A 13907-nucleotide genomic window follows, 5' to 3' on the forward strand; every position below is an offset into this window, starting at 1 on the left:
CACACAGAGGGGCTGCGTAGGACCCCACCTGCCCTGATGCACATGCAGAGAGAGAAACGCAATCACACACACATTTGACTAGAAATTTGTTTGCGCTTGTTTTTATGTTAAGATTGTGTTAACGTTTCTGTGTCAGACTCTTTCAGTGAGACTTGATGTCACTGTGATTTCACAGACATTATGTATACATTTAAAGCAATTGTGTGACATTGTTATCTTTAATAACTAACAATGTATACTGTATATATGAACAATAGAGCAAGTCATAAGTTATATGGGACCCTTGTAGTGAAAAAAACAGTTCAAGAGCCACAGTTTTACAATTAAAAAGCAAGAAAAATAATTAAAAGATTATAGATTTTATTCTATTTGCTTTGTCAGGTTTGTGTTATTGTGTTGTTTTGTAGAAGAGAGTGTGTTATTTATGCTCCACTTAAGCAGAGGAGGTGGACTAGATCTCCTTGTTCCTTTTTATCATAATCCTGCAAATACATTTGTCGTCGTAGTTCTTTGTTCAAGCGTTTATCAGTTTTAATATGTGCATATTTGAACTATGCAACTGTTTATCAAACAATGTTTATACTTATTTATGGATACTCATGCATGTTTATGATCCTTATTGCGTATGTGACATCACACTGCCCTTACTAGAGGGGTAATTAGGTAGGGCAGTTGCAGCCCTGTGTTTGTGTGTGTGTGTGTGTGTGTGTGTGTGTGTGTGTGTGGGTGTGGATGTGTGTGCGTGTATGTGTGTGTTTTGTGGCATTTGCTCCCTTCAGGGATAGGTGCGTTTTGCATTAGCAAGAATGGCAACTGTCTCATCAATCACTGCATCACCATGTGACATACACACACATGCAGACACACACACACACACACACACACACATACTGTGTCATGGTCATTCTGTTCACAGATGGGCCAGCAACACATGAGCGAGTCACTGAGCATCAGAAAGACACCCACGATCTCCCTACTTTTACACACACGCGCACACACTGCCACACATCCACAGCGTGTGTGTGCGTGTGTGTACATGCTGGTGCCACTTACATGTACTGACAGGAGCGTGAAATAGGTTAGGTAGAATCACGTAGGTTAATACTCTTCTCCTTTATTCTCTCCTTTTACTTTGTAAGGATAAATGAATATTTATGACCTCAGCTATTTATTTATGTTATAAAATAATCTGAATCTATTTATGTAGAGAAAAATGTTTAATTTGTTTAATGTTCATTTTTATTTTGTACATATTTAGTACTGTACCAGTACCATCTTAAATGATTGTTTTATGGTTTTAAGATGCCTTTTAGCCTAGATTTAATCTTCTGCAATGAATGAAGACATGAAAAAATATCCAATTACCTTGCCATAAGGTATAATGGAATAAAACAGAATCTCTCTTTGTAATCCCCAACAGTTTTAGTGTCTGGGTTAATGCAAGTGGCTGACTGGGAGTGATTTCTGAAAAATCCAAAAGCCTTTGCTGCCTAGCAAAAATATTGAAATAGTGATTTATCTCAGAACTTGGTAAAGGATAAAATGATTTAAACTTGTGTTCTCTTTCCAGAACCGCATCGCTGATTCACTGTAATAGTGATGTTAAGTTAAATATACAAGGTACTTTAGCTTGTGTGCAACTGGAAAGGCAAGGAAGGGGATTCAAGCAGTATCACGTGCACATGGTACTGGATGTACCTTAGTCCAGTGTGACACCAGGACACTCCCCAATAAAAAAAGCAGTATTAAGTGTTGCCTGTCTATATAGCATTGTGACACCGCAACCAAAGCCAATAAGTGTCTGAAGCAGCAGCAGCAGCAGCAAGATATCGATTCCTCCTATTCACCAGAGTGGAACTAAAACCTACATAGTACACACTCTGGCCCTCCACCTCTCACTGAGCCAACCCAGCTCTGTGGATGGAGGGATGGCTGTCAGACGAGTGATTGGTCTGTCTACCTGTCTGTCGACCTGGCCCTCACCTTAACAGGAACCCACAGTGGGACAGCATCACACACACACAAATGCACGTACAGACACACACACACACACACACACACAAATGTCTGTGACTGTTGTTTGTGTGGTAAACACATGTCTATCAGTTTGTGACACATACCAACATCCTGCTCTGTTTACTGATAGACTACATCTGAGACAATGCACACAGGAATGTGACACTGGCAAAATCCAAAAAACAAAACAATAATAAAAGATTATTTTTTGGTTTGACGTGTGGCATGAAAGGGTTAATCTCTTTACAGATCAGAAGTCAAAGAGTCACTGTTTCAATTTGTAGACTTGTTCAGCAAAGTTTTAGCATTAAATATAAATAAGCCCATCTTACAGTTATCAAGTACAGTCATTTAAAATTTTCTGTAATTATGCAAAACACATACAAATGTCCAAAATGCAAAGTGCAGGGAGCGATGCCTCAAGCGTCGCCAGTAGTCATCGCTAATGCATTTTACATGATTTTAGAGGGATCACTTTATTACCAGTCGTGTTCTGACATCTGTTTCACAGTCTGAATTGGTTTCTGTATTTTCTATATTTTGTCCGCTGGTAAGAAAGTGCTTTTCTTCCCACCAGCCCTGCTCCTTTCTCCCCTGATAGTTTTGTTTAAATGTAGGCCACCCAGCCAGTTTTATTACAAACGCTGCCTTCTCTCCTCCTCTTTGACGTCAACTATGAGTTCTGTCCCTTTCCTCTTTCGCTGCATGTCATCTAATGAATTTATTTTTTGCAATAAATGATTTTGATTCTGTTGCCCACGGTGACCTTATCACCTCGGCAACAGCTCCTCCCCTGACGACAGTGCTGAGTTTGATTGACGGATGGCGGTCCCTCCTCTGGAGCTTTTTACTTTTATATGCCCTAAGTCTGAAAGCCTTTTCAAAGGCTAAAACTGGTATAATTGCTCTGACGTTACACACAGCCCGTTTGCTTCAATTAGCAGCTTGACGCATGCAACCATGCATGTGCGCACAGACAGATTTGACAGAAATTTGTTAACACATTCTAGAACAAAAGTCTCATGTACTGGTTTAAAGTCACAACCTGTCCTCTGTGCACCAGTCTGGCTGTCTGTCTGAAAGCTGTCTGTCTGTTGGCAGTGCCCTCTCTGTATCAGTTGGTCTTTCTACGTGTCATCAAGCGACTGTGTTTTTGTCTGTGTGCCTACCTTTCTCTGTCCAGTCTGCGCTAAGTAGTTGCACAGTTGCACAGTTTGTGTTACTGTAGCAGTTTGTAATTGAGTGTATATGAATGTGTGTGTGTGTGTGTGTTGTGTCCATTGTAGCCCGTTTACTACATTTATAACATCATTAGTTGATTTATATACCACTACATTTATTGTAAAATTAAATTTTTATATTGCTTCATTTTAACTTTTCCATAAGTTTTGTCTTTACCTGTCTCTCTTACTTTTTTGTGTCCCTAAGCTCTTGTTTAAAAAAAAAGGGTTTTTTAAATTAATTAAATATTGAGAAATCAATCAAATCTATATAACATATTATAGAGATGTTAATGTTTTTATTTACTGTGCAATTCTCCTCTGCTCTGTTAGTTTTCATTCCTCATTTGAACTGAAACAGGAAACTAGGTTCCTGTTTATACCTGTTTTTAGATTAATGTAAACAAATAATAAGCTTGGTTTGCTTTTGCCGCATTTTTTCAAGTTGTGTAATGTTATTTGCATTATTTAATGCAAATGCAAAATTGATTTCTGTGTAATCTTTTGTAGTTTTTACATTAGAGTTTTTTTTTCTGAACAGATTTTGTATCGTTTATTAGAAAAGCCATGTCTCAGCTGTTTCTCTACCTTTTTCTGTTGCACTTGCTGTATTTTCACCACTATCCCTCCTTCTCTTGCTTCGTCCCTGTCTACAGAATGAACTTATCGAAGGGGCCATTGGTGAACAGCAGCAGTGAAGATAACTCCAAGTCAACCTTTGGTAAATGCGGCGCTGGCGCCTGGAGGATGCACCAGAGCTACGATCCACTGGAGGCCAACCACATGAGAGACGCACATGCCCTCTACAATCCCAGGTAAGACAAAATGACAAAAGAAATGACCAAAGGTACACAGAAACAGAGGGAAAGAGAAAGCGAAGGAGGTAAAAGTAAAAGAATCTATGAATCTTTTAGGTTCAGTTTTACACAAAAGCCTCACTTGACCTCTATAAACCTCAGATGAAAGAGAAAGAAAAGGCAAGCACTTTGAGACATCAAAAGCCAGTGTTTTACGTGGTCAGTGTGTTTGAGACATTGTGCTGAGAGAGGTAACTTACTTCCATGAGCTATTCAAATGTGAGGGCATGGATTTTGTGTGGGTGTATATCTTTACATTTCTTGTTTTTCATTCGTTTATTTCCTGATCATGGTATTCTTCTTTTTCCTCAGACTTTATTTTCAAACTATGAGTGTTTTATATTTTTGGTATTTTAGTAGATCAGCCTTTAAAATACGCTGCTCTGTTACCATGTGTATAAGAGTGAGACGAAAGGACTGAGTATTAATGTGTGTGTGTGTGTGTGTGTGTGTGTGTGTGTGTGCGATCTGTTTACTGTGTTTACTACGACTTGTTCCTTACATGTTTTTCTCACTGTCCAAAGGAACCATTTTATTTTTAAGTGATGTACTAATATTTATGCAGCCTTTGTGTTCACTGCTACTTTTTTTTCTCACCTATAGCACTATTTTCATTTTGTTAGATTTTTACAGTATACATAGAGTATCACAAGAATTCAACTTCTGACTCAAGGACACTTAAGTAGTGTAAATGCATTGCAGCACAAAGGCTTTAAATCATATCATTTGGTTGAAGGACAGTCAGTTTTACCATTAGAGATAATCCTCCATGCCATCAGCACGTGCAATAAAACTTGAAGCATGGAAGGCTTCAACAAAAGTGAAATTTCACTCAGAAGCTCTCCGGTAGAAACCAGTTCTAGGTTTGTGTGGTTTGAGGTGGGTGAAACCGAGGGCAGCTGAGGTCCATTTTTAGAACTTGAACTGTAAATATGCTGCTTGTTTCCTGTTAAAACACAGCAAACCTGTGACGCGTGAAACACAGACACACTTTCTCTATCTTCATATTCCTCCTTCCTCTCTCCCTCTCTGCCACTGTCTTTCAATCATTTAATCATTCTATATTTCTATGGATAAGAGATAGAGACACATGCACAGATTGCACAACTGTAATTGTAAGTATGTGCTTTGTATTTAATTAGCATAATGCAGGCTTATTGTGCTATTTTATGCAAATGAGCATAGCTTGCTGCCCTGTGTTTTTACATCTAAATATATATATATACATGTATATATTTTCTCATCTGAGTTCAGACTCAACTGTCATTATTATATCAGTTTAACAAAACAAAGTTATTCTTTCCAAAACTTTATTTATTCATCAATCATCTATATTTTTTTTAAAGGATCGTCTTTTTATTTACTATATGTTAGTTTTTTTGTGACCAGACTCTCACTGGCCGACATGATTATCTTAATGAATGTTACTATTGTTTATTTTGTTGTCATTGTTGTTGTATTATTGCACAGCTTATTAGAACACCATTGATTAGTGCATTGTTAGGCTCATGCAAAGCCCCTTAATTTTAAGTGTGTGTGAGCATGTGTATGTATGTATGTGTGTGTGTGTGTGTGTGTGTGTGTGTGTGTGTGTGTGTGTGTGTGTGCTGCAGACTGGGAAGTCTTAGTCCAATAGGATTTCAGGGTTAGTCTGGGTCAAGCCAATTAGAGGTCTGGCAAGCCATTCTCACGCAGACTCTCAGCCAATCACAGAGAGGAGTGTTACTAGCACGATGCGAGAGTGTGTGTGTGTGTGTGCGTGTGTGTATATGTTGGCAGACAGTGAAGTCTGGTGATGAGAGGTGTAAAGGTTTGCCAGGGGCTAGGGAGTCACGCCATGGCTTGAAGTCACACACTACATTTGCACACACAGATGGACACACGCACAACACTGCAAACTGGGGAACATTATTCCCCTCCTCACACTGGTTCAAGTTTTGGACCAAGTTAAACAAACTACCACTGATATTGTAATTCTGAATTCAATTGCCAGAAATATGCCAAGCCTCAGATGTGAGACAAAAATATTTCTCCAGATGGCAGATAATAATAATACTAACAATATCTGCTGAAGTTCACAATCTCACAACTTATCTCAAGATGTACTTGAATACCGGAATATGTAATGAGTCAAAACAAAAAAAATACAATTTATTGTAAAGAATATGCTCACAATATTTTCACATGATTGAACTATCATTGTAGGAATTAGTGTTACTAATAATGTTCTATTCAGGTGTCTCAGACAGTGACAGTGAGCCAACATGAACAATACCAGGACCTTGAAACTCAAGTAGCTAAATGGGATGCAGCCATGATAAAGTATTTACACCTGTGCTTCTCTTACTGTGATATGACAACATGTCCTCAAGAAGAGCCCATTCTTTAAAAAGAAAAAAAGAAAATGAAAAACAAACTAATTAGGGACCTTGTCTAAATACCTTAATTTGTAAATTACCTACCAATTAACTCACCCTCATACACAAACATTCACACACAAATGCATTTTTTCACATACACAAACAGAAAAAGGAAAGTATTTTTACACACACACACATGCCGTATAAGATCACATGAATACTTCCTCCAGGATATCTGACCCCCAACTGTGTTGATGGGATTTAGTCACACGATTGACATAAACACTCTCACAAATACACACACATTGTTGAAGCATCTTGTGGGAAACCCCACTTTAAATAAATATCAAAGAGTATGTTAAAAATGTTCTTGTTAAAATATTTTAGAATGCATGTACATTATTGAGAATGGCATTAATTTTTCATATCACAAATTCCACCAGAAATATTAATTGTTTTATATGAAAACAACATGAAAAACCTTTGTTTACTTTGTTTCCTGGATCCTTTTCTGAAATGAAAACTTTTGTGAATTCTGAAGAAATTCCTTAATTTGTTTTTGGAGATCTGTAGTTTTCATTGGACAGCAACAATATTATTCCTCTTTTTATTTAGGCCATCAAACCATGGGAATGTGATTAATGTCAGGCAGCCAGGGTGCGCTTGAATACACACACATACACATACACACACACACTTTGCTGTAAACTGAGCCCAATGTAATCATAATGATAAAGCAGATTGCCTTAACACACAGATGGGCCTCCCAACAGCTCTGTGTGTGTGCATGTGTGTGTGTGTGTGTGTGTGTGTGTAAGTGTGGACAACGCTGATTGGATTGCAGATTTATAGAAGAGGATTACTGCGGGAGCAGAGAGAGAGAGAGCGGGAGAGAGGACGAGAGAGAGGGTTTCAGACACTCACCTCTCATTAACTTCCACCCCCTTCACCTCAACTCACCTTATTCTCAGTCATGGACAAACACACACATAAAAACACACACACACATTAACATACACAGTTAAGATCCTGTGTCAATGCAGCGCCTGATTTCTTCCCATTCAATGTCAAAATGATGCTTATTGAGTAATTTTATTATTGAAATGCTGAAGTAGTATTTAAATCTTTGTTACCCAAAATCAATTTAAAAGATGATGAGTTTTTAGGAGAGCAGAATTTAAAACCATGTGAAAGCAAAGCCACTGCTGGAAAGACAAACAGTAGTGAACAGTCACCTAATATCAAATGATTATACTGTAACAGAAGTAAATAATTTGAAACTTTTAAAAAATTTACACAATGGCAAAATCAGACAGATCAAATTGACTTTATCTGTAGGAAGTGAATGGGAGGGAATAAAGACAGGAAAATAAAAAGAAAGATGTTTATGAATTGTGAAAAAATAAATTGAGACATTGTGACATGGTCACTACAGTATAGAAAAAATAGCTGGGGAAAGTACGAATGATGGACAATCAGACCAGAATGTGAAACCCACAGAAAGAAACAGTTCAGCCCAGAAAGAGACAGAGACAGACAGAAAGAGAAAGGCAGAGACAGTGGGCACTCCAGCAAACCTGATTATAACTGGATGTGAATTAGATTCCCTAACAGATGGTCCAGGAGCGAGGCTGTAAGGTGCATCAGCCAGCAGTGAGGGAGGAGGGAGAGGGGGAGGAAGGGACAGGGGGAGTGAGAGGGAAGATCAGGCAGGGAGGCAGGGGGGACGAGTGTCAACAGCAGCTATGGCGACAATACCGATCCATTCAGTTCCAAACGTGCAATAGTAAAATGTTCACACAGGGTGTGGGCTTACTTTCTTTTCTTTTTTTCATATATTCAAAAGGAGGCATAGTGTTTTAAAACATAATCTATGACATTCAGCTTTTTCATTTCAACCCATAGTAACTGGTTGAATCTCTAACAGTCACTACTTTTTTATACTCAACAGTATTGTTCACACAACTTTCTTTCAATAAGTGCTTTTCTAAATGTACTATTTACAGAATATTGAAGGTTGAATTGAAAAGTAAGCAGTGAACTGAGCCCTCTGCTGCTAAGGATGTTTTTTTCTCAATTTTTACAGATGCTGTGCATTATTGTACATACTCTGGCTCTGCTTCTCTCCCTCTCCCTGTGATGGATAGGTGTAAATCATCACAATCCTGTAGTGACAGCCCAATTTCCCCAAATCTGATCTGCTTAAAGAATGCAGCTTTGACGCTCTCCTCACTTGTGTCTCCTCTCCTTTCCTCTCCTCTCCTCTCCTCTCCTCTCCTCTCCCACATTTCTTTTTCTCCTTTATTCCGCTTCTTCCCTCCTCTCCATCTCATCCAGAGTGTAATTTTACTTTACTCTCTCTCTCTTTCCCTCTCTTGCTGTCTCTCCTCTCTTTTGCAGCATTGCACTCTCTTTTCCCATTCCCTCCTTGTCCGTCTCTTCCTCCCCTCCCCTCTCTCCCTTTCTCTCTGCCTCCCCTCCCGTGTCACATCTGAAAGCCCTGTCATATTTACTAGAGTGGAAATCCTCTTTCACCATCTGCTTAATAAAATGTGTTTTTAATCCGATGGGGGGGATATTTTGTTTTTTTAAACACTTTTTTTTATTATACTTCTGTGCAATTTCATTTGATACGGCACCTTGCCCAGGTCTCTATCTGTCTGGGCATGAGAGAGAGCACAGGAGAGCTGTACATCTCACTGTACATGAATGTTGAATGTGTATGTGTTTGTGAGAGAGAGAAAGAGAGAATGCAATGTGTGTTAGCCACAACTGAAAGTGTCGGTAAGTGTTTGGAAGGGCTGTTGCACCTCTAATGCTTAGCAATAACACTGCTAATCCACACACACATAGAAGGAGGAGCGAACACTAACCTTGATCAATGACCTTTCTTTTATAAAGAAGCCAGCCCACAATTTATATCCCCTATGCCCCTGCACAAACATTTCCCACCAATATCATATGAATGAGCAGTATGGATATGTGATCAGTTACATCAGATTCACTGTCAGCATCATTAAACAAATGAAATGCATATGAATGTACTGGTCATTAGATATTTTCATTCAAAAAAGGATTAGTAATTTCACATTTACCACATGCGGTATCGCCTATAAAAGGTTTACCTAACGAGAGGATGCATTCAGTAATTTCATTGATTTCCACTCTTCAGCTTTTCCAGTAAAAGACTGGAGGTCACTACAAGTACATGGTATGCAATTTAGCCTCAGTCAAGTCCTGAAATAGAACTGAATTAGACATCCAATTTTCAGTAATTTGTGTATTTGTTTATTTATCAAATAAATGCTTTAATCTAGTAAACAGGCAGTCTGTGTTAACTGTGCTCCAGATGTGCAGCGCACTGCATGGAGTTGAGCTGTTTTAGAGGTTTGAAGCACTGTTCTTACAGTAGACAACCACCCTTACAAATACAATGACACACACAGCAGATAAAGGCGACAGAAAGAGAGAGAGAGAGAGGGAGAGAGACAAAGAGAAAGGTAAGGAGAGAGAGAGAAGAGACATGGTGACAAAGATAGTGGCTGGCAGCAACACACTTATCAGCTACTGCTGCGCACAAAAATGACCTAAATCATCAAGATTCCCATCTGACACGCACACACACACACACACTGGTTTAGCTGTGCACTACCTTACATTTTTGCCCTGAACAAGCTCACCCTCTTCATATCTTTTCTCTTAAATGCTACACTTACTACACCAATGCAGTCACTTTAAAATCTAAATTATCCTCTCTATGGACCACATAAGACGAGAAGAGGGAATCGCCTCCAAATTTTGGGATTAAAGAAGAGAGGAGACAAAAAGAAAAGAGAAGAAAGCACATGAAACAGTTTTAAGAACAGTACTATGTGATGATTGAAGGCACATGAATTGCGTTGATATTGCCAGTCTCAACATGGTATTCCCAAATAGTTTGGCGGTCTGCAGTTTGAAAAGCACATAATTCTTAATCAATAGCATCTGGCTGAGGCTGCTCTGTGTGTTCAGTCTCCCACAGTTTATCCATTCACATCTAGTGAATGTCTGTGTGTGTGTAAACTTTATAAACCCCAGGATGCATCATAATAGCTTTAGCCCCACTAGTGTGCCTCTGAAAGTCCTACCCAATTCATTTCACACCTGTGCTGTTTGTGCAGTGTATGTGGATAGTTGTGCGCAGCAAAGATGTGATGTGCAGGCATGTGTTTGTCACATCGTGATTCATACCTAGAAGGAGTTGTTGTGTCTAAACACACAATCACAGACACATACGCTTAGGAATATAGACACACACACACACTCACATTTCCTCTCCTCTGCTGGTCTTTACAGCCCAACAGCCCATTGGGCAGAATGTGTTTTAGCCATTATCACATTGATTGTATGTAATCAGGGGTTTATTCTGCAGCCAATGAAGTGAATTACAGGTTTCCTGCCCGACTAACACTGTAACAATTGATCTGCTCCCTGGCGTGTGTGTGTGTGTGTGTATTTGAGTGGGATGTAAGGTGGTGTGTGTGACGGGGTGTGGATGTACGAGAAAGAGAGAGAAGCAATGATAGAGTGTTTTGTGAGTGAGAAGTGGAAACGATGACAGAGAGAGAGAGAGAGATTGAGACCCAAAGAGAGCAGGACAGAGAGGGCGAGAGAGAGCTCAGTAGGAGGGAGAGTGGTTTAGATTGACTGTCGCTGCGTGAGTTTTTATTTTGTATTTTATTCATTTTTGTCCCTGAAAACAACTATAATCATCTACACACTGCCAGGCTTGCACAAACACGCACCAACACTACACAGCAACACACACGTTTATTTTTTTTCACTCCTGTGCTCTGTTTCTCTGCCTGTGAACTAAACACACACTTTACACAAGGCACTGGTAAAAATACAGAATCAATTAATATCAAAACATCTGTGCATCTGTTAGTTTCAGCTACCAGAAAACAGAGTGTGTTCTCGCTGTGATTCTGTAACAACGACAGCCGTAACCTACTCCTTTTCAACTGACGCGTGCACCTAACAAGCCAAGCTTACGCGTGTGTTTTTGTGCACACTCACCAGTGCATGTATCAGACTAACAAGCTGACACACAGTTCAACAACCCTCCACAGATAGGAGAGCAATGAAAAGGGGGTAAAATAGAGAGAGGAACAGAGCAAAGAAAGAAAAATAAACAGAGGAGTGTGAGGGCTGAAAAAGCAATTCAGCCTATCGATGAAATCACTCTGTTCATTTGACTATGGAAATGTAAAGACATTTTTTTGCCCCCCCCACTCCATTCTTTAATTCAATGTATTTTTTTCTGTCTTCCATCCCTCCTTCACTTTCCCCTCCATCCCAAAGCATTGCCGGTATCATCTAGATAGAATTGTGTAAGGTTTTCTCTCTCTTTCTCTCTCTCTCTTTTTTTTTTCTTTTTGCTTATTGGACTGAGTGCTCTTATCAGCATCGAGAGCACAATGCTTGGTGTGATGGAAAGGTATTAGCCAACCCGTGGTAGCTACATTGTCAGCACTTCTCCCTTCTCTGTCTCCACTGCTACCTCTTCTCTTTCCCCTCTGTTTTGCCTCTCTCCTTGCATTCTTTTCCTCTCATTTTTTTGTCACCTTTTCCATGGAAATGTGGTTTTAAAAATATTGTCAGGGCAGTGAGGTGTTTCATTTCTCTACACCTGCAGTCATTTAAGTTTGTCAGGGTGTAGTCAAATGCATTTTTGGCCATTTGACCATCATTTCTATTTGTTATAATAACATTTTTACACACCAGTGTAATTTGTTGAGATCTGAGACATGGCAACAACAGAAGAGTCCAGACAGTCAGACAGGTTGTGAACAAAACTGAATGTTGCCTAAACCTGTGATTAGGTAGATAAAGGTGAATGAATCCAGTGTAAACCTCTTTTTAACTCACAGCTTCTCTCAGTTTCCTTCTCTTCTCTTCTCTTCTCTTCTCTTCTCTTCTCTTCTCTTCTCTTCTATTCTATTCTCTTCTCTTCTCTTCTCTTCTCTTCTCTTCTCTTGTGTAACCTGGAGGGGGAGTAAAAACAGTTGGGAGTTGTTTGAGGATCAGTTTGTGTTTATGGCTGCCATCTAGCGAGGCAGTCATACAGAGATTGTATATAATAAAAGAGCAGGAGCGCACACAGAAACACAGACTGAAGGAGCACACAGCGAACAGCACCAAGACACAGAGTGAGGCAGAGAGTAGTTGCTCTAATACGATGATTGTATGTTTGTCCCTGCCAGTTGTCAGGGCGCTGCATCAGCCCACCACTCTAATGACAGCTTGTCATACTAAAGTGGCCCACCTTCCTTCAAAACACACAGCAAAAAAAAACCCCACAAAAAACACTTCTCTCTCTTTTCTTTATCTCTTTCTCACTTTCTTTCTTTCTTTCTCTCACATATCATTCTATTCGGTCTGTTGTGCTCTCCCTCCATGCCTCCACATGTTTATCTCTCTTTCATGAGTCACCGTGCTTCCTTTCAAGAAGTGAGAAATGAAAAAAAAAGAAATGGGAACGAAGAAAAAGAGAAAATGACAGGGATCGAGCTGGAAATGGAGACACGGAAGGTGGTAATCTTTCTGGTGTGTGTGTGTATGTGTGTGTGTGTGTTTGTGTATGTGTATATGCGTTCTCCCTCAGTAAGAGACAGGTAAATAGGCCTGCTGAATATTTGATATCTGCAGGAACTAAACAGCCACTTTTGTCCCCTTGCTTTGGCTGTCTGTGAAACAGTCTCGTATCTACAGTAGCTGGTGTTACCAAAACTCTTTTGTGTGGTCAATATACTCACTGTAAAGTCTTATCTTACTGTAATAGATTCACACTGATTTACTATGAAGTTACCACTTGAGAGAAAATATACTTTGTATGTGTCCAGTCCAGTTTCATTTTTGGTTGATGTTGTATATGTCAAACCAAAATGTTCACCCTATCCATCTACTTTGTTTCAAAGTTTCTGTCTGTAATTACACAAAATATGTAACAATTAAACAAACGAAAGACTCTCTTTTTGCACAATATCTAGTAAAAGAAATGGCAAAAAATATTTTGTTGATATAGTCTGATGATTTATGATATATATATGAGTTATATACCTTTTAATTTATTCCATTAAAAAAGCAAAAATCTTCTGTTACAATATGGTTCTCTGCCACTGAAGTGCATCAAAGTGTACAAAATGGCAGGAAGAAAATGAAATTTAAACCCCTTTTCTATAACAGAATTAAGCAAAACAGCTAATGCTAAAATCTGATTACTGCTCTTCTTTGTGTTTTACTGGAATCATCTCATAACACGCTGCTCACGTCTTTCAGCCTCTTATGAAAATACAAGAAGAAAAAGAAACACACTCAAGCCTTTTCCTCTTTATATAAATCTCTTTAAACACCTAAAAACATAAAGAATTGATAAAAAAAAGACCCACCCCCTTCCCTCTCTCTCCTTACTC

The 13907-nt window shown here is 39.1% G+C and overlaps 1 protein-coding gene across 5 annotated transcripts in view; it reads left to right on the forward strand.

Moving 5' to 3' along the window:
- Positions 1-13907, forward strand: part of esrrga (estrogen-related receptor gamma a) — a 141693-nt gene that overhangs the window by 73211 nt on the left and 54575 nt on the right. For all 5 annotated transcript variants that reach the window (XM_018666996.2, XM_051077459.1, XM_051077455.1 and 2 more), the window contains one exon: positions 3893-4051. In XM_018666996.2, the coding sequence (XP_018522512.1) occupies positions 3894-4051 (158 nt within the window). In that variant the 5' untranslated portion in view covers position 3893. The remainder of the gene's footprint in view (positions 1-3892; positions 4052-13907) is intronic.

Source organism: Lates calcarifer, linkage group LG2 (genome assembly GCF_001640805.2).
Source record: "Lates calcarifer isolate ASB-BC8 linkage group LG2, TLL_Latcal_v3, whole genome shotgun sequence".
Lineage (NCBI taxonomy): Eukaryota > Metazoa > Chordata > Actinopteri > Centropomidae > Lates > Lates calcarifer.